This window comes from Muscardinus avellanarius, assembly GCF_963383645.1.
Source record: "Muscardinus avellanarius genome assembly, chromosome: 8".
Classification (NCBI taxonomy): domain Eukaryota; kingdom Metazoa; phylum Chordata; class Mammalia; order Rodentia; family Gliridae; genus Muscardinus; species Muscardinus avellanarius.
In genome coordinates, this window is record NC_137794.1 from 87349188 (window position 1) to 87371274 (window position 22087).

Sequence of the window (22087 nt, forward strand, 5' to 3'; positions counted from 1 at the left end):
TCTCCTTTCCTTTTCTTTTCTTTTCTTTTCCTTTTTTTTTTTTTTTTTTTTGGTACTGGGGATGGAAGCCAGGGACATTCTACCTCTGAAACAGGGTCTCACTGAATTGCAAAGGGCCTCACTAAGTTGCTGAGGCTCTCTGCAGAGTGACTGGACCAAATAGAGGCCCCAAGCATCAGCCCTGTGCAACTGACTGGACAGGCGTCTATTCCATGGAAAAGGAGGGAAGAGGTACGGACTCTGGAAAGAGGGAAATGAATTCAGCTTTGGGCTTGTTGTGCTTGGCTGATAGTAAAGCATCAAAATGGAAAGGCAGCATACTCATCAGGGGGAAAAAGGAACTGGAAGTCATGTGAGAGACAGGACTGGAGAATCATCTGCTCAAGGGATATACTTAACACTCCTGAGAAAACAAACATGAAAGCCTTTATGATGCACAAGCCAGAGACTGTTTTATAGTTTATAGCTAAAACAGTAAAGGCCAAGAGACATGAATCAAATGACCGCCTTTTTTAAAGAAGCGGATGGAAGGGAAGTTAATCATATATTTTAATAATTAGCATCTTATTTTTTAAAACAAGTCTATCATAGCAAAAGCAGACTAAAATCAGGACCTGTGGCCTTTTGACCTATATTTCTTCATACCCAGATCTATTCTCCTTTAGTCCAGAGATTATTATTGTGGTGTTTTATACTGTGTCACTTTAGCTAAGATGGAAATATGTTTTCCAGAATTTCCTTCCCAGGAACAGAGAGTCCAAAGGAGTGATTAAGAGGGATTAGGGAAGGGAAGGGAAGGGAGAGTCCTCCTAAAGACAGCTGGGCATGGAGGTGCACGCTTGTAATTCCAGCATTCAGGAGGCTGAGACAGGATAGCGGTTTGAAGAGAGTCTCAACTCCTACTTAGTGAGGCTCTTTGCAACTCAGTGAGACCTGGTATCAAAATAAAGAATATAAAACAGGCCTGGGGGTATATCTCAGAGGTAGAATGCCCCTGGGTTCCATCTCCATTACTGTAAAAAAAGAAGAAAATGGTTGAAATAAATGTTCATAAAATTACCAACTCAAATCTCAGAGGCATGCATGAGGAGGGAGAAGGAGGTGGGATGAACTTGGAGGGAAGGGCACCAAGAGCTGTGTGCATGTATTTTTCTGTCACTCTATACCCCAATATGATGTGAAATTACAATTCACCAAATGATGATGATGATGATGATGATGATGATGATGATGAATTCCCTTGCCAGGAAGCAAAACCTGCCTGAGTTTCGAAGGCCAAAATAACATGGAAATGGGGCCCAGCCGCCATGATAGCTTGCATACCATGTCACTAATCACTGGTCCCCTTGTTAGCGCAGGGGAGCAGTGATTCTAGCCAGATCTCCTACAATTTTTCTAAGCCCCAGGCCAAGTATATGGTCAGATCTCTTAGAGAAGGATAGCCATTTTCTACAGATGGCATACATCCCGGGACCTGATGCAGAGAGAGAGAGAGAGAGAGAGAGAGAGAGAGAGAGAGAGAGAGAGAGAGAAATGTAGGCTGCAGTTTCTTCTCGTGGTTTCCAGTTTGTTGTAGCAGGTTTTGTTGTTTCTGCCCCCCCTGCATCCCCCTTTCCCGCTTTGGGCCTGGTTTTTGCTCTGTCCTGCAGAGACTCTGGGCCTCCATCAGAGGCACAGGCAACAGCCTTCCAGAGACAGCACCAGGTTTCCTTCATGGCCCAAATCAGTTTTCTCCCAGTTGTCCCCTTTTAAACCCTTGCTTCCTGGGCTCCTTCCACAATTATGTGATGCCTAATCCCTATGAGAATTCCTTACCAGTATCCAGTGGTTCTGCTTCCAGTACACTCAGAGTTACAAATCACCCAGGCCTTTCTCTACCCCACCTCCCTTGAACTGACTTCACTTTGAGTATTGTGATTATTCTCAAGGGACCATTAGCCACCACTAAAGGATAATGATATTTTAAAATGCATATCAATATTTTAAGATGGTTATTAGGATAAACTAGGAACCAATACTAAAGTTCTAGCTAACATAATGTCTCAGAAAACTATATGTTTCAGGTGCCTGACCCTAGACACATTCACAGAACCATGGACTATTTAGTGCTTATGAGGGAGAGAAAGAAATTTCTAACTTGCTGAAGTCATTGTTATTTTGATCTTTGTTACATTAGCTGAGCTTGAACTCTAACTGAAATATACATTCAACATGTGTTAAATCAAGTGCTATTATACATTAAAAACTCTCATCATTATCTGATGACTATGGAGCCTTATAAAAAGTACGTGGCTGGGCGTGGTGGCGCACGCTTGTAATCTCCGCGCTTGGGAGGCAGAGACAGGAGGATCGCACAGGTTCGAAGCCAGCTGCGCACGCTGCCTTAGGAGACCCTGTTTCCAAATTTAAAAAAAATGTAAAAATAGGTCTGGGAGTGTAGCCCGGAGGTAGAAGGGCTTCCAGGAACCCCAGTACCACCAAAAAAAAAAAAAAAAAAAAAAAGTACATGCTCACTTCCCTATCATAGCTTCCAAAAAGACAGACTATGTCTTCATCTTGCAAAAAAGTACAGAGTGTCCCATTTAATAGCCTGGTGGGTGGACATGATAAACTACTTTTATATATTCCTACTCTTAATGTCTCTTCCAGGAAAGGACTGGACTAAAAATAATTAGCTGCCATAGGTGGGGTCTGAAGTGCTCCCCATAGGCCGCATACTAACGGCTTGTGCCTGCCTCTGGTGCTTCTGGGAGGTGGTGGAACTTTAGGAGGCGGGGCCTAGTAGAAGTAAGTTAGGTCAGTGGAAGAATACTTGAGGAAGGTATTGAGACAGAGACCCCTTTCTGTCTTTCTCTCTGCTTCCCAGCTGCATCAGTTGGGCCGTTTCCTCTGCCATGATGTACATTCTTGCCACGGGTCCCAAGGCAACAGGGTCAAACAACTTTGCACTAAAACCTCTGAAACCGTGAACCAAAATCAATCTTTCATATATATACATATAGCTATACATGTACCTTTATGCATATAGTTATACTTTTATACCTATACACCTATATGAAGGTATATATATATATATATATATATATATAATCTTTTTTTGTGGTACTGGGGTTCCTTCTACCTCTGGGCTACACTCCCAGACCTATTTTTTATATTTTTATTTGGAAACAGGGTCTCTTAAGCCAGCAAGGCTGGCTTTGAACCTGAGCAATCCTCCTGTCTCTGCCTCCCAAGCACAGGGATTACAAGCATGAGCCACCACGCCCGGCTTATATATATTTTTATATAGGCATATAGGATGATTTTCTAGGCATCTTTGCCACAGCAATGGAAAGTTGCCTAGCATATTAACATTTACTGCCAATTTTTGTCTAGACTGGGAATTAATGCTATATTTCAGAATATGAGAAATGTTTTATTTCAACAAGTCACTTGTCTTCTTTGAGACTCAGTGTCTGTGTTCATAAAACTCAGTAGATATTATTTCTTCATGAGTTTGTTGTGAAGATAAAAATGAAGTGCTCTGCCAGGCATGGTGGCACATGCTTATAATCCCAGTACTTGGGAGGCTGAGACAGGAGGATCATGAAGGTTCCAAGACAGACTCAGCTATTTAGTGAGACCCTGTTTCCAAATAAAATATAAAATAGTAGGTCTGGGAGTGTACCCTGGAGGTAGAAAGCCTCTGAGTTCCATCTCCAATACCACACACACACACACACACACACACACACACACACACACACACACATGAAGTACTCTAAAGTATATGAAAACTGCCTATCATAGTATTTGACATAATTGGTGTCAATAAATACTAGTTGACTCTGAGCTCAAATTATATTTTAAAAGAATTATAGTGGGGTATTGTTTAAGGAATCTTAGAAGGCAAATAACAAACAGCCTCCATTAATTATTTCCAAAATCAAACTGGGCTTCCTGAAAAGGTGACTCACTGTTCTATCACAATATAATATCAAATGACGTGTTAGAGACTGAAAGATTTGCTGGATTTTTCAAAATTACCCAAAAACTGAAGTGAGGAGGGGAGTATGTGGTGGAGAGGTTGATCCTGGAAGTTTCAGATAAATTTTTCTTCATGTAAATAAGATGTGCCATGACATAAACTCTTCAATCTGAGAGGTTCAGAAGACTGAATCAAGAAACATTGATTCAATGTTCTTGAATATACAAAGGAAATATCTTTAGTTTCATGATGAACATATAGGGAAAAAATATTCTGGCAAAGGCAACCAATGGGTCAATAACTATCTACCAAATGAACAAAACTTACTTGTCCATAGGGAAAGTTTCACAAGATCAAGTTGTTTCTTGATGCATGATAGCACCCATCCCTGGTCCTTCTTTCAAATGGACTATGAAGCCTTTTTTGAAATACAAATGTAAATAAGATGCTAGATCAAATGTCAGTAGCTTAATGTGTCAGAATAGCCACATAAGTGTCTCATAGGTACATGAGTTACTTCAGTTAACTTCAGTTAACACCCAAGTTAACTGAATCTTGAAAATGGTAGACTTATTTTCAGCAAGCTGTTCATTAATTATATTTATCACTGTTGGGTCTTAATAAACAAGGTTCAGGGACAGGTCAGAGCTTTCCAAGGCTAACAGTATACTAACGTTTACTCTACCTGCCCCATGCAGCCTTCTGTGGGGAAATATGTCTGCCCACGGTTGCAGAGGATGGGTCAGCTTTCGGTCCACAGATTTCCTCCTTCCTATCTCTCTGGAATTTGAACAAAACAATATCTAGAAACTGACATTTTCCAAATAGGAGTAGAAGCTGAACAATGGATAGGTAAAGTTGGGGCATAAGAGACCATATCAGCATGTGAAATTCCAAAAGAGAGTAAGCTGGCCAGCCCCAGTGGTTGCTGACTGGAAAGAAGCCTCACAGGGCTATAGTGCAATCCACTCACCAGCAATCTCCTTGAAGAAGGAGCAAGGTCTGGCATGCTCATGACTATTTCCCCAGCACCCGGTGCCAGTGACTTGCAAGCCTCCATGGAATTTCTTCTTCAACACAGTCTATGTCTTCATACTGGTCTGGAACTTCCAATCCTTCCCTCTATATGAGCCAATTTGTTTAGCTTTTTGATTCTTGTAAATAACTTTCAAAACTAACTATAATAGAGAAGGAAGGACTGAAGGTAACTGGGAAAAGGAGGAAGAGAGAAGAAGAGAAGAAAGAGGAGGTGAGAGGGTGAGAGCTTGAGAGAGAGATGGGTGTGGAGAAAGATGACCTTTGCTTTTTTTTTTTTTTTTTTCCCCAGTACTGGGGATGAAACCCAGGGGCATTGTACCTCCGAGCTACACAACCAGTCCTATTTCTCAGTCTTTCATTTTTGAAACAGGGTCTCACTGAGTTGCAACGGGCCTAACTAAGTAGCTGAGGCTGTTTGCAAACTGAGATCCTCCGGTCTCAGCCTCCCAAATGCTGGGATTACAAGTGTGCACCACTACACCCGGATGATCTTTGCTTTTTAAGCTCTTCCCCCCCCCTAGTAAAATGTAGAAAAGACCTTCCACAGCCATACCACAGGAAGGTTTAAACTTTGGATGTGAGGCTAAAACACTATAGGATTAAAACAAGCAAACTTTTCTAAAAAAAATACCATCTCCAAGAGTTTCAGGAGGAATAGTACTCAAACTTTGTCATTGGAAAAGATGATATCTAGAAAATAAAATAACCTTTTAATTATTTCTCCATAAGCTATTTGTATTGTATTGGATGGGGAAAACTAAACTTCCATTCTTCTGTTTAATAGATAGGAGTAATGTACCTGGAATGTTACTCTGGCAAATACAATTTGTTAAAAATATAATTTCTCCCCCTTCCCCACTCATAATTCCCTTCTTCATCATTACCGAAATACATTCACTATTGTGTCTTTAAGAAAATATAAACACTTTATTTGTTTTTCTTCCAACTATAGAGAAACTCAGGGCTGGATGTGATAGCAGATGCCTGTAACCCCAGGACTTGAGAGATCATGACAGGAGGATCACAGGTTTGAGACCAGCCTCGGCAACTTAGAGACTCTCAGTAACACCCTGCTTTAAAATTTAAAGGGAGGGTTGGGGTGTAGCTCAAAGTAGAACACCCCTGAGTTAAAATTTTAACATCACACAAAAAGAAATAAAAGAGGAAACTCAGAGATGAAAACAGAGGAAAACACAACTCCAATTAACTTTCCTTTCATAAAACAATACAATACTCTTGGGTAATAAATCTTTCCATGTCTGGTTCCTTCCCAGTCAATTGTGTTAAAGGATTCTCATATGACAGATAATGGGAAACTTATTCTTCAATTGAATACCAGCCCTAGGCCTTTTGGAAACAGATATAAGCCAAGCATTACTGTCCACATTAGCAAAAACTGTTACTTTCCTTGTCTTGGTGTAGTGCTTGTATGTCACATGTTACTATAGCAGTAGGATTCACCAACTAAGTTAAGAGTAGCATATTAACATTCATAAGAAAGAGAGGGAAGGGATCAAGAATAATACTTACTTGGTCCCAGACCTATTGAAAAGGCAGCAACATACACAAGCAAGCTGGCTAAGGAGAGCCATTTCAAAAAGGCTGGGACTTCGGCAGTCTCCGTGACTACCTGCTGCTCATTTTGGTTCAGTCTGGCATTTGGTAAGGACGTGGAGGTCACCTCTCCTCTCTCATCCACGTCATTCCCCACAGGCATAAGTGAGTCCCTGCTGTGGGAACTGGCCCCTTTAAAGTGCTCTCTGAGGGTGGCGTTGCTGGTTGATAGGTTTCCTGTTCCATAAAACACAGACTCATACAAGGACTGATTGGTAGAATCATGGCTTCTGCAGATATTGGTGAAGTTCACGTGGATGTTGAGATTTACAATGCCCATGGTCAGCAGTGAAGCTGTCATCACGGAGGAGCCAATGCAGAGGAAGGTCTTGCTGCCAATTTGGTCTACGAGAAGGGTGGCCGGGATGGTACTGACCACCTTGACCACCCCGACGCCAGTGGAGGCAAGGCTGGCTGCTTCATTGCTTTGAAAGCCAACGGACTTCAAAACAGTCGATGCATAGAATAAGATGTTTGGCTGGCCGGTGACTTGTACAAAAAATACCAGCATCAGGCCAATCATTATTCGGGTCCTCATGTTGTCCTTGGAACGAAACAGGTCCCAAAAACTATACTGATACTCGTCTTTCAGGGAAGATTTAATGATGGTGAGCTCCTCGGTTGTTTCTGAGATAGCTCTTAATCTTCCCAGAACCTTACTAGCAGCTTCTTCTTCCCCTTTCATCACCAGAAACCGAGGGCTGGGAGGAAGGAAATACATGGCGATCGCTTGCAAAACTCCCAAGGGAATAACAAGTCCAAACATATACTTCCAGCCATGGGAGATGTTGGCAAATGCATAATTTAAAATATAGGCGAAAAGGATGCCAGTCACAATCATCAGCTCATTCAGGGACACGAGAAGGCCTCTTCTGTGCTGTGGCGCGATCTCCGCGATGTACACACATGTGGCAATGGAGGAAAGTGAGATGGAAACCCCAATAGCGATGCGCCCCAATAGGAGGGTCGTGTAGGACAGACTGAGAATAAGGACCAGGCTTCCCAGACCCAGCAGACAGGACGACAAGATGATCACAGTTCTTCTTCCGTACCTGTCTATCAGGACCCCTCCAGTGAGAGAGGCCAGGAAGGCCCCGATGAGGAGGGAGCTCACAACCATCTCCTGCTCGTGGCAGGTCAGGGCCAGCAGGGTTCTGATCTGAAGAAGAGCCCCGGAGATGAGTCCAAGTTCATATCCCATCAGGAGGCCACTGACGGCTGCGGTGACTGATGTCAGAAAAGTGAACATGTTGCAACCTGCATGTAGAGAGGAGAAACAGAGGTCGGTTCCAAGTAATTCTTTTTTTAATTTTTTTTTTTTTTTTTTTGTACTGGGGTTCCTGGAAACCCTTCTACCTCCGGGCTACACTCTCAGACCTATTTTGTATTTTTATTTGGAAGCAGGGTCTCTTAAGCCAGTGAGGCTGGCTTCAAACCAGCGCAGTCCTCCTGTCTCTGCCTCCCACGTGCGAGGATTACAAGCGTGCGCCACCATGCCCGGCTCTTTTTTAAATTTTTTATTGGTGCATTGCCATCATACGTCTTAATGAGGTACTAGATGGTAGAGGCAAACATGCACACATCACTCCTTTAGCCCTTCCCCAAATCCCACTGCATTCCCTCCCCCTGCCCTCATTCTCCTTCTTTTAAACGCTCTGTATCCAAAAGGAGACTCAACCTCACATAAGTGTTTCATCACGTTTGAATTTAATCATGACTATAGAAATAATATAGTAACCACAAAATGATCAGCTGTAGAAAGAAAAAAAAATCACTTTTCATTTTTAGGAGGAAAGGCATGGGAGACATTTAGAAAATCCAGGTTACTTCCATCTATGTTTTCTTCTCTCAACATTTAGTTAAGAGGCAACTGCTCTGTGAGAAAGCAAATGAGAGACGGACAATGCTACATGATCAATTGAGGGCAGTTAAGTTTGTACCTCAGCGTTAAAATTAGAATTCAGATAACCTGGCTCTTCTGGTCCCCCGGGTTCTCTACAGGCAAACTTTGGAGGTAAGATGGACAGGCTAGGCTCCTCCAGGAGGCCCCTTGTTCTGTGTTGTATAAACAGGCCTGGGGGAAGCAACCTCCAGACAACTGTCTTCATGTCTGCGCGGCCACAATGGGCTGCATTTACCTTCTACTGATGCACCTGAGGGTGCTGGGGTGGGGAATGAAGTGGGAATGGGAGTGTGTTACAGCATTCACCAGGACAAAGTCAAGGTTGTGTTAGAAAGAATGAAAGGAAAAATGGATTCAGGGTAGGGCACTGGCAATATCCATTATCTACACTAAGAAGAAAAGTGAATGAAACAGCAGGAAAACATTTTTTCCTCTTTGGTGGTACTGGGGACTGAACCCAGGGGTGTACTACTTCTGAACTACATCTCTAGGATTTTTTTAAATTTTGAAACAAGGTCTCACTAAGTTATCACACAGTGGTCTTAAAGCTACACTCCTCCTGTCTCTGCCTCCTAAGTTCTGGAATTACAGGCATGTGCCACCATGCCCAGCCAAGAAATTTCTTCCTTCTAATACTATATTAAAATCTTAGGAACAATGTCAAAAGGTGAACAGTTATTAATTTTGGGGCACACAGGTGGCTTTTTTTAATATGGCAGATAGAAACAAAACAAAAAAGGAAATGGCAGAGGGAAAAAATTCTGAACAAGAGAGAGCCTTTCCCAGGGCTGAGGACAGAAAAGTGCCAGTTATGTCTTAGGAACCATCAGATAGCCAGCAGGCAGTGTGTGGGGCTCAGGGTGAGGCCGGAGAGGTTGTCAGGACAGGGCAGAGAATGAATTTGATGGGTAGGAAGGGACATTTCTTGTGGGTCACAGTGTAACCTTTTTTTTTGTACTACACATTATAATTGGTGTGTCCTCACTGGATGGTGTAGAAGGCATTTACACTCTAAATTTCTTGTCTTCCTGGGTGCTGCTCCTTGGAGACCAAGGGACATGGCTGGTATCAGGGAGAGACTTGTTGCCGGGGTTTTCACAGAAGGTGATAGCAACTTGGACTGGAACTGGAGGCAAGTAGGCAAATACAAGACCAAAATTTGAGCCCCAAATGACTGTACTTGCTCGTGAATGGGAGCTTCAGGATCAGAGAGTGGATCAGGAACCAAGATGGCACTGTGGTTTGAGCAGTCAGGCGAGTGATTTTTGTAATATGTGATATTTTATGTGGTCATGTATGCTATGTGGTACAATAAACCAGCACAGGGAAGACTAAGAATAGAACTGGCTGCATGTGGTGACAAGAGGAATAAAAATTAAAAGTAACACTTTGGACTTACTAAGATGTTTTATTTATTTTACCTGTAAGACATTTGGGTGTAAATGCCTGCTAGTGGGTTGAATATACAGATTTGGAGTTGAAGAGGCGGGTTAAGGTTGGAGATATGTATTTGGGAATCAGCAACATGGATTTGGTACTTAAAGGACCTAAATGGCTGGGCCTGGTGACCCACGCTCGTAATCCTAGTACTGGGGAGGTTGAGACAGGGAAATCGCATGTTTGTGGTCAGCCTCAGCTACTTAGGCCCTCCGCAACTTAGTGAGACCCTGTTACAAAAGAAAGAATAAGACATAGGGCTGGGGTGTAGCTCGGAGGTAGACTGCCCCTGGGTTCCATCCCCAGCACTGCAATAAAGAATGAAATTAATTAATTAAATAAAGCACTTGAATGGATCAGATGACTTAGGAAGACAGAAGAAATGGGTGAGATCAGATCTGAGAGCTTGGGGACTCCAGTATCTAGAAGAGGTTTCAGCAGTGGAGGTACAGGAGGAGCAGAACCACAACACAAGAAGATGGGCTAGAAACAAGTGTTTGGCCACACAGTCACCACAGGCTGAAAGAAGGTCACCGCCCCTGCCTGCTTTGGAGGAATGGAGGGCGCGGTTCAGAAATGCTCTTCAGCTGCCATGAAATAAGCAGGCCAAATTAAGGTAATCTAGTTCTCTTCCCAGCACAGGTAGCCAAGAAATTTCCCATCTCCAGGGTCCTGGGGGAGAAGAGAAATGTGAGATTGAAGAAAAAAAAAAAAGACAAAACAGCAGGTGATGCTATTGTATGCTTGCAATCCCAGGAGGCTGAGGCAGGAGGACCTCAGTAACTGAGTGAGAATCTCATCATCTTAGGAAGACTCTGCTTCCAGATAAAAGAATAAAATAGGTCTGGAAGTATAGTATAGCCTGAAGGCAGAAGGCCCCTGGATTCCATCCCATTCCCCTCACACAATTCTCATGTTTATATGGAAGAGAAAATTAATCATGCAACAATCCACATTAAATAGAACTAATTTATGGAAATAAAAAACAATACACTAAAACTAAATCAGCAATATTTCTAGCTAATCAGAAAATATATAGCACCATTACATAACGGGCCTTTTCTTAGGTGCTGACATACATATATATATATATATATATATATATATATATATATATAGTGAAATAAAACAAATGTGATGCTTGTCTCCAAGAAATTTTACCACCTGTTAATCTCTCTATTATTTATTATTTATTATTTGTGATGTACTTTTTTTTTCTCGGTGATAGTACTGGGGATTGAGCCCAGGGGCATTCTATCTCTGAGCTACACTCTAAGCCTGTTTATTATTATTATTATTATTATTATTATTTAAAAAAAATTTTGAAACAGGGTCTCTATGTTACTGAGGCTGGTCTCAAACCTGCAAGTCTCCCGTCTTAGCTTCCCAAGTACTGTTATATATTGTTTTATTACTTTATACATAAAATGACTTTAAAGTACTCTTTTATGTGTCTGTTTATATCCTTGGTTTCCACATATTCTTTTACTCATGTAATCTTAAAACTTTCAGGAACAAATTCCTCTAGCATGAAGAGAACTAGGTGGATTCTTTATTTTTTGGTAAGAAAACTGTAGTACTTTTACCTCTACCTGCCACTGTTCATTTAATCTGTGTTTGATATATTGGGGTGTGTGTGTGTGTGTGTGTGTGTGTGTGTGAGAGAGAGAGAGAGAGAGAGAGAGAGAGAGAGAGAGAGAGAGAGAGAGAGAGAGAGAGAGAGAGAATTGGTCACTGGAGAAACAAGTGATTCTGGAGAATGAACCCCTTGGGCTATATATCAAGTGAGGCATGAGGGAGGTCATCTGGGGTGACAGAGGGCAGCTGTGAACACTAAATTAAGGATGTAGAGAATTGACACCAGGCTTGCTTGAGTAGCAGAGGATTGTTCTTATCACCTGCCTTACTTTACTTTGTATTAGATGGAAAATGGTGTTTCTCTACAATAAGAGCCTCCTTGAGATCCGAGAGTTCCTTCCTTTGATGCACTGTTGTGCTACCTTGGACAGGCCTGGAGGAAGCAAGTTAAAGGGAAGAGTCACAGAGCCGGCTTCTTGTCATCCAGGGGAAAATCTCTCTTGATTGAAGAAGGATCCGGCTTCTGCTGCTGCTCTCTGGACTCAGCTAATTTGCCTTGTCCTTCGGCCAGGGCTTGGAGGACACTGACAAACGGGGATGTGTGCAAAGGGTCTGGAAGCCGTCCCGGTTTGTCAATGTCCCTCTCGAGACCCAGAACTTAACACTGAATGTAATTGTTCAGAGACATAATAAAGGCATTTCCATATGAATTGGCAAAAATTTAAATTTTATGTATTACAACATGTTACTCATTATCTTTTTATTTTATCTATCTCTAGGGAAGATACATAACCTGTTTTGTTCTAAAAGGTTAAAAACTTTCACTAAGACATTCTATGACCTTAGTCCCACATGGAGAGCTTGCCAACATGGAGCTATACACTCAGAATTAAACAAAGGTCAGAGTTGTCTGATTTTTTTTTAAATCCTCTCTATTATATGCTTTAAGGAGTGCTTCCCCTAAACTAGTCCCTCATTCACCTTATTACTGGGACTTCTCACTCCTGAAGTTCAGCTACAATCCCCAGGCTGCCCATTCAGGGACTTGAATTCTAATTCAGTGTGCAAGGCTCCCCAGTACTTCCAACACCGCAGTCCACTGACCCCTCAAGACTGCCACCAGAGGACATTTTCCTGGTCTTACTGCCCCATATCAAAACCATGAAGAGTATCTACTTTTCAGTCATCAACCATGATAGAAGCAAGATATAATTCTACAGATACCAGTAAGTAAAGGTAACATTTCCAAGAAATCCAGCAGTGAGCAAGAAGAATGAAATAAGACATGGTCTGAAGCAATGGCCGGAAGGTGGGTTGTATTTACCAAAACATGACTGTGAGAGTGTGGGGCAGCAGGTGGATTGAGGGGTGAGGGAGAAGGTAAAATGAACATTTGTAATTACTGCTTTTCAAAAACTACCCAGCCTTAAAGTCAGTCTGCCCCCTGTGATAATGATGATGTTCAGCCCATCCTGCCATTTTGCTCATGGGCATACTTTACAGGGTCCTCCCTTTTATATCCCTGTTCTCCCCAAAAGTAACACTGGGAATTCTTGGCTTTCTGTGGACATCGCAGAAGTGGAAACTGCCTGGTATCTACATGTCATTGGGTTCTGCTTATCCTCTGTCTCCTGGTTGTGTTGTTGGACAGATGATGCTTTTGATGCAGTGATAGCAATCCTTTACTAAGGTGATATGAAGATGTGCTCACAACCACAAGGCTTTATACACAAGAGCAGTGAGACTCTGTCTCAGTCAGCATTCTCACTGCCATAATCCAAAATGACTGACCATGCAACTTAGAGGAAGGAATATTTATTTGCTCACAGTTTTGGAGATTTAGAGGTCAGTCCATGTCAGGCTGGGTATACGGAGCTCAGGGCATGACACTGGGAAGCAGAGACAGGGAGAGGACTAGGCTCAGCTCTCACATCATGGATATCCCGGAAGCAGAGAGAGAGGAAGGGGGGAGAGAGAGAGAGAGAGAGAGAGAGAGAGAAGAGAGAGAGAGAGAGAGAGAGAGAGAGAGAGAGGGAGAAGGAACCAGGTAAGCCCTAAGGCCACACCCCCAGAGACCCCTCCTTAGCAAACAAGCCTCATTTCTAACATTGCTACCTTGTTTCCATGAGGGCTAGTGGGACATTCCTAATGCAAACCAGTATAGACCCACTGCACAAGGCACAGGGCTGGGCACTGGCTACGGAAAAGCAGCACTGGCTTTCACAATAGCCTTATTGTCCCTGCTCACTGTGAGTCAGATGAGCAAGCCCCTGACTGGAACCGGCACTCAACAGGAAACACTCCATTTTTTTTCATAATATTTGAGTTTCTGCCTGCTTTCTTCATCCCTTTCTTCTTTTCTTGCCTACTGTGGTGTGTGTACACAATGGACATACAATAAATACCCGCCGCCTGACTAAATCCCACAGAGGGCTGAAAAGCGTGCACAGGCAGGTTTCTTTGGCAGGCAGCCAGGTAATTATACGTACAGCCTGACCAACTGTGAATGCTTTGCAAATTTAAAAGGCCCCCCTTCTTCATGTTTTGTTCAAGAAAAACTTGCAGTTGCCCCAAAATGGCCTGCCACTCTGGTTTCCCATTTCTCGGCTCTTTCTCCTTGAATACCTTTCATCCCAGCTTATCTTTCAACAGCCATCCCAAGCGCCACCTCCCTCAGGAAGACCACCCAGCAACCCCATCCTGACCCCATCCTGCTGTATTCGGCTGTCCCGCTCCCAGCCCCTTTGTATATACCCGTCCCACGGTAAGGTATGCGGTCACCAACCTTTTTGCTGTTACTATTAGACCGAAAGTTTCTTAAGGACAAAACCTAGCTCTACCATATCTGTATTTTTATCTCTAATCTTTGAGCATAGAGTCACTACTCAGTCCTTGTTTTGTTGAATTTCATGAATCAGAGGCCATCTGGCCAAGCTTCACATCTTTCTCCAAGCACCAATGCTCCGGCCCAGCTGCACCCATTTCTATTTCCAGAAACTTCTATGTTCTTTTCACAGATTGTGCTTCTCTTCACGCTGCCCCACCATGTCTTTCATCTTTCCTCATAGCCCAGGGAAACCTGCTACATCTCTGAAGAACCCCCCACCTTGACAAACCCTTTGCAGACTTTCCTTCCTGGGTGAGCATCAGCTCTTTTGTCTATCTTGCCTCTGCACCCACAGCACCCTTGAGTGTATTTCTTTGGTTATTTCTGTTCTCTGCCCTAGATTGGAAACACCTTGAGAACAGGAGTGTGTGTGTCACCTGCCATGTGCAGCAAAGGTTCTGGGATGCCCCACAAAGGAGGAGCTCTAGCTTGGCTGGAAGACTAGCCTCATGCACACTCCCAGGAGACATGTCCCATGGAAAGCTGTGAAGTGGGGTTTCCGAACACCAAAGGTCCAAGATGTTGTCTCTTGGCCCCAAAACATATATGGTGCCCCCGTATAGTGGTAAATATTGGCACTAGCCTTTATTTAACTACTTTCTACCCCTTCCCTGTATCCCAATTTTCTTTGCACACAATGATACTCAGGCCAACAGAAACTTGGTTTTCTATGATATCTACAATTGCTTGACATTCCAGAAAAAAAAAAAAGTTTTGCTTTTTTTTTATTTTTCCAATCCCAGGTTTGAACTGTAGTGCTTTTGCAGACATACTATTATTCAATTAATATTCTCCCAATGCTATTGGCAGGAGACAAGGAAGGGATATTGTTTAAATGTATATATTGGCACTAGCCTGCATTTGGCTTCTTTGGTGCCCACGCTCTGTGTGTGTGTGTGACTACATGTATGACTTATTCTTTGTGCTTTGTCCCCCCTTCCTTTCTTCATTCCTTCCTTTCCTTTCTTCCGTCCGCGTCCATGACTTTCACCAGAATAAGTCTGGGTACTTGTATTTTTGCTTCAACTTCTTCAGTCATAATATTTGTATGTTAGTTATATATGTTCTTTTCCTTCTTCATCTCTTCTTGTCCTTTGTATCGATACCCTACAATCGCTTTTCCTATTTACCCTACATTGCAGACTTTGGACAGTAACTCCGCTCGTGTACTTTTATTCTCCTTCTCCCTTTGCTCATCTTAATAATGGCCTATCCCCCTCGTTGTCGCTATGGTTTGGATATGGTTTGTCCCTCAAAGGCTCATGTGTTGGATGTTTGGCCCCAGTGTGGTGACCAAACCCACTTCTCTTTAAAGAGGCAGGTTCTAGAGGGGTCCTTGGGTCTTGAGGGTGCTGCCCCAAAAGGGAATGCTGCTCCTGGAGTGAGTTCTGTTGAGAGTGGCTTGTTATAAAACACCTGAGCCTGATCACCACCTCTCTTTCTGGCTTCCCATTTAGAGATATGACCTCTTCCTCCACATGCTGTGGCCTTTTGGTCTTCAGCAGGGGCCAAGCCAGTGAGCACCTAATCTTGAACTTTTGACTTCCAAAATGGTAAATAAATCTTTTTAAAAAATAAAGTTAGCCTGCCTTGGGCATTTCATTATAGTAATGAAAAACAGACCAATAGAGATGTCCTACATCTTTTTTGTCTATTTTTTTATAGTGAGAATAAAAGTACTTTCCAAAATTTGTTTCCTATAAAAAGAAATCTTAAAATTCATTGTGCTTGAAATGTACTTGCCAACAACTAGATTTACAGCAATCTCTCTACCCCCAAGCCAGTTATACTTTTGACTTTAAGAACCCCCCAAACCTGAAAAACAGAAACTTAAAACATAATGGCATTCATCTTATTTAACAAGAAGAACACATCAGATTTAGTGCCTTTAAGGAGGTCCATGCTACCCACTCTTCTATTCTTGCCCCTCATTGGCGAGAACCAGTAGGTCACTGGTCTGGCTGGGCTGGAAAAGAGACTGGGAAGTGCATATTGAAATTTTCAGTTGCAGATAGGAAAGGCAGGAAATCAGGAGGGAGTTTGGATGACAGTTGCATAGCCAGTCCCTGACATACCTGATGTCATGCCTGGCCTCCTGGCTACAGTTAGAAACTTGTAGATCTGAAACTGGAGGCACCATTGACATGCACAGCTGCTCACCAAGTTTCTGATTCCTAAAGTTATTTTCCTAGTATGGATCCATTGGACTGAGAAAGAAACATTTTCCGTGTGTGTGTGTGTGTGTGTGTGTGTGTGTGTGTGTGTGTGTGTGTTCCTGATTATGAATTGGGGCTATCATTCCCGGATCATTTAAAGTGGTCTATAGCTCTTTGCTTGCCAAAATCCCAGTATGTGTACAACTGCCATTTGTAGAATGCACTTCCCCAGGGGCTCTTCAAGGCTTAGTCCTGACTTGACTTGATTTTATATTCCAAAATGTAGTGAGCCATTGTTTTTCCTATCCAGCCCAGAATTTCCAAAGTCCTATAAATTGTACTCTTTGAAGAAACAGGTAAAGAAAAGTAATAATAAGAGGATAGAGTGTGAAGAGTTGAGCTGTAGAGCAGAGAAACTTCTGACCCTCTGAGAAGGCGGCTTTAAGAGTTGTTGAGCCTGGAATGGTGGCGCAAACCTGTACTCCCCGTGCTTGGGAGGCTGAGAGGAGGATTGCAGGTTCTAGGACAGCCTCAATAACACAGCAAGACTCTCAGTAACCTAGAGAGATGCTGTTTCAAAACATAAAATAAAAAGGGAAGGGGGATTATCTCAGAGGTAGAATGACCCTGGGTTCAATTTTCTACCACACACACAAAAAAAAGAAAGAACAAAGAAAAAGAAAAGAAAGAGTCTTTGGAGCTGTTTTCCCTTTCCCTGGCTGGTAAAAGTTCTTTATCTGTCAAATGCAAATACATGGAACTGGGCATGGTGGTGCACACTTTTAATCCCAGCATTTGGGAGGCTGAGATAGGAGGATTGCAGGTCAAGGACAGCCTCAGCTACTTAGTAAAGCCCTTTGCAACTCAGGGAGACTCTGTTTCAAAATATAGAATAAAAATAGGGCTGGAAGTGTAGCTCAGAGGTAGAATTCCCCTGGGTTCCATCCCTAGTACTATAAAAAAAAATGCAAACATATAATGGGATCTTGTGAATATCAAACTAAATCTACCCAATCTTATAAATTAGGATCATATCTGCATTTATTATTTAGTGTTAAGTCAAGTCCTAACTTACAAGTATGACAAATATTTCTGGCTTTTGATGCTATTGCAACTTTGTACCTATTTCCATTTCTTCAGAGATTTTCAATAGATAGGAGGAGTTGAATCAGGAGAACAAATCAATAGCTATCTTGCCTAGAGACCTCATTGTCTACTTAACACCTCTTCAGATGTGGGAGCCTTAGTGAGCTATGGACCTTTGCAAACTCACAACATCTTATATCTCCCTGAATGGTTATGTAATACTGGAAGAAGTAGTTACGTACTGATTTGTATAACAAAATTTCAAAGGTAGGTAGATATGATGAAAACTTTTTTCAAAACTCAATGTGCCATGTATGTCTCTACCATCTTGTATCCCATTAAGATGTATGAATACAATGCACCAATAAAACAATTTTTAAAAAAAACTCAATGTGTTAGTAAATACATAGTAGCTTTCTGTCATCCTATATTTTCTAATCAATAAATATAAAACTGCCAAGATAATAACCTGAATATCTGAAGCAGTTTTCCTATTTTAAAAGAAGTCTGTGTGTTCAAAAGATGGCTGAGAATCACCACTTTGTGCTTTTAAAATTCCTTAAGTAGAGCCAGGCATGGTGGCCCACACTTGCAATCCCAGCATTTGGGAGGCTGAGACAGGAGCAACCGGTTCGAGGCCAGCCTCAGCTACTTAGTGAGGCCGTTTGCAACTCAGTGAGACCCTGTTTCAAAATAAAGAATAAAAAATAGGTTGCGAGTATAGCTCGGAGGTACAATGCCCCTGGGTTCCATCCCCAGTACCACAAAAATAAATAAATAAATAAATAAACAAATCCCTTAATTAGGGAAATGGGAAGAACGTAAACAATGTTGTCAGTCCTGTAGATAGAGGTCCTTTTAGGAATAGGACTCTACTTATTAAAATTAAGGCCCGGATGGTCACGTGGATCTTAAAGGAGAAGCTCAGAGGGCATGTTGATAACAGGCAGGTGAGTCATGGGGGAAGAGGGAGAAAAAGCTGAGGTGCTTCACATAATACAAGGGAGAGTTTTGAAGAGAGAGAACAAGCATGTTATGAATAAAGAAAGGTGAAGAGCGCCTGGAAACAGGAGAAATGGAAGCGAAGGGCAGGGGAAGCTGTCAGGCCATGGGCGTGAGGTAGAAGAGGACCCTAGGAAGCGATGTGGTGAGAGATCTGCTGATTTTAGAAAAGCGAATTCCCAATAAATTTCCTATAGTGGATTTGACAAGAAGGTTTTAAGAACAGGCCTACCTAATAGTCAACTGCACTATGGCCCTTTCTAAATCATTAGAAAAAAAATTGGCAAAGACCCTATAAGAACAGACTGGCAAATGCAAAGGAAAAGAGGCTGTAACCTCCATATGGCCTGGATTGGGGACAAGGAATGAGTCCAGCTGCTGGGAGAACCCAGGGAAAACAGAAGGGAGCAGGAGGCGGACAGGAGAACCACGGCCTGCTGAGCCTGTGGGTGGCTGTGGAGGAGAGGAAGGAGGCAGTCGGATGTAACCCTGTGGGGGCTGGAGCTATTTTTACTTGAATATTTTTAAAAATGGAGGGGTGGAGAAAGACTAAGGTTTATTAATAGAAATACTACCATAGACTATGTGTATACATGGGACTATATGGGGAGGGGGCGCACCAAGAGTGTGTGCATTGTCGACATGATTTACATAATGATGTGAGACTCTAATGCACCTATAAAAACACAGAAAAAGAAGAAAAGAAAAAGAACGGTAGCCACTTAAAGCCAGAGAATCTGCAGACATGCTGGTGTGGCTTCACAAGATCGCCTCATTTTGTCACCAGTATCTTCACTTCCAGAAACTTTCTTGATTTTGCTAAGCCAATAGGGCCTCCTTCCCAAGAATGCCTGCTTGTGTGGCCCACACACAGGTTTCACGGAGTAGCCCCGCTGGCAGATTCAAATTCCTGTGTTGTCCTCATTCTTTGCTTTGCATTTCGTGCTCGCATCAACAAAAAATATTTGCAGTTCCCTGAACATGCCATTCTCTTTTCTCCAAATATGTATAGAAGCTGTTTTCTCTGCTTAGAACATTCTGTAAACCTTTGGCCTCCATGCTACCTTCTTGACTTAAATTAGATAGACTGTCTTCCAGGAGGCTCCGGGGACTGGCTGGACGTCCCCTCTCCCCACACATTATCATGGTATTATGTATCTGGCTACCTCCTCCACTGTAGGATTCTGGATCCCTGGCCTCTCCTGCCAAAATGACAGTAAGAATTTGCACAATATGGATGTCTCTTGTTTACTGTTTGGCCCCAGGGCCTAGAATCATCTCTAATTCCTAGTAAACACTCAATATTTGCTGAATTATTATCTTGTACAGTAATGTGTTGTTTAACTGGGAAATAGTCTGAAAAGTAAATTGTTGTGCAAACATCATACAGTGTATTACAAAGACCTACAGGGTATAGCTTACTACACACCTAGGCTATATGGGATAGCCTATTGCTCTTAGGATGCACAACTGTATAGCGTGTCATTGTACTGAATATGAAAGGTGACTGTAACATGATAGTATCTGTATATCTAGATACATAAGCATAGAAAAGGTATGTTAAAAGGTACTATATAATCTTATGGGACCACTATCATATATGGGCCCATCATTGATCAAAACATCATTATGCAGTGCATGACTATAGTTATGTAGGTTTTTATCTTTCTGATGAGTTGAGAAAATCTATAGATTGGAATAATGTCCTCGATATCTTCTTACCCTGAAGCCTCCAACTGGGCCTCCCATATAGAATGTCCTCCCTAAGTAGTTACTGGATTAAAATGTTCTTCAGTTCAACTAGCACTTCCTCACTCGCATCCCATTTAACCATCTTATGTGTACTGTGTGCCAACACTGTCTTGGGCACAGCGACATCAAATGAGGCCCATCTGGGTGGCTGGTGTAACCAGCCTTGGAGGTTACAGTAAGCACTGAGTTCAGATTCTGGCCACATATTGCAATCCCTAAAGTACAGGCTGGAAATCCGGAGAAAAAAAACCATAATTGCAATTTATCATAGATTGTACAGAACTTTCAAAGCACTGTCAACTCAAAGATCTTATTGGGATAAGGATGTATAGTTTATCCAGAAACTTACAATCTTATCTTAAAAAAATTGTTGCATGGAAAATGAACAAACTAGCTAAAATAGAATGCAATTGAGTTAAAAAATGAATGTAACTGGTTCTCAAATTCCCAGATAGGACAGCTAGACTTTGACAAGTCTGGCAAGACTAAACTTTCCGTTCCTCTGTGTCCTCACTCAGAAGATAAAGATAACAGAGTTACCTAACTCTGTATGAGAATGAATGTATGAGAATGAATGAGATGGAAGGGTGCCTGGTAGACATCAGGAAGCCTCGTGTAAATGTCAGCAGTTCCCTTCTGTCCTCAGTCCCCATCTGTGAGCTGGGGGCAGAGGAGGGGACTACGGCCTCCCTGAGTTGTTAATAAAAAGGTAGCCGAAGCACTTGTGATCATTTTGCAAAAGTTTGTTAAATCTGCAGCGATGTGGTAAAATCTCCATAATATGAAAGTAACACTTAAAAAACAGTCTCTCACACTGATAGAAAAGGAAATAAAGTGATACCTTGTTTCCAGCAAAACAATCGTGCCCTTTCATACATTCCTGAATTGCTTTGTTTTCAAAATTGGCAGTACCTACATAACTGAGCCCGCACCATAAACACACACACACACACACACACACACACACACACACACACGCTTCATGTGGTTTTGTCTTGTGATTTGTAGACTTTAGTTTCCCAAGGAAAATGAGACATTTCGATATTCTCCCACCTTTGATCCAAATTACAACTCCAACCCCAGTCTTAAAAAGCCTTGTACATCTGAAGCTGAGACGCTATTTCAAGCCAGTTTCTAAGTTAGTTTAGCACATAGCTCCCAACTCCAACTTCCAGAGTGTGGAAACATTTGTATAAAATTGTAAATTATATGGATTTTGCTAACAGTCCCAAAGTGCAGTGATGCCAGGCAGACCTGAGTCATGAATTGTTTAAAAAACAGTGACTTCCAAGGGAATCACACTTGAATAGTTCAAAGTTAGATTACACTGGATTTACTTAAAGGGAAAAAAAATTCCTATAAGTCAAACAAAAGACTGCACTTTCCTCTCTAATATTTTGGCAGAGACATGTAAATGAGTCACTGTTAGAAAATACTAGAAGCGGCTGAAGCAATAATGATGTGATTAGTTATTTTAGCCTTATTAGTTTACACAGATTGTGTAGAACTACTCTATCATTGAGACATGGCCAGTTAGCCAACACATCAAAGAGCATGCTACAACATGGAAAGAAAAATGATATAAGGAGCAAAAATAAAACAAAAACAACCCAAATAAATTTATGATCTCCTGTCAAGGTTATTTGACTGATTCAGCTGAAAAGAAT

General features: G+C 42.1%; 1 protein-coding gene across 1 annotated transcript in view; it reads right to left on the reverse strand.

The window, feature by feature from the left end:
- Positions 1-22087, reverse strand: part of SLC2A12 (solute carrier family 2 member 12) — a gene marked incomplete at both ends in the record, with an annotated part of 62039 nt that overhangs the window by 33539 nt on the left and 6413 nt on the right. Inside the window, one exon of the mRNA XM_080700127.1 lies at positions 6536-7876. Within this exon, the coding sequence (XP_080556253.1) occupies positions 6536-7876 (1341 nt within the window). The remainder of the gene's footprint in view (positions 1-6535; positions 7877-22087) is intronic.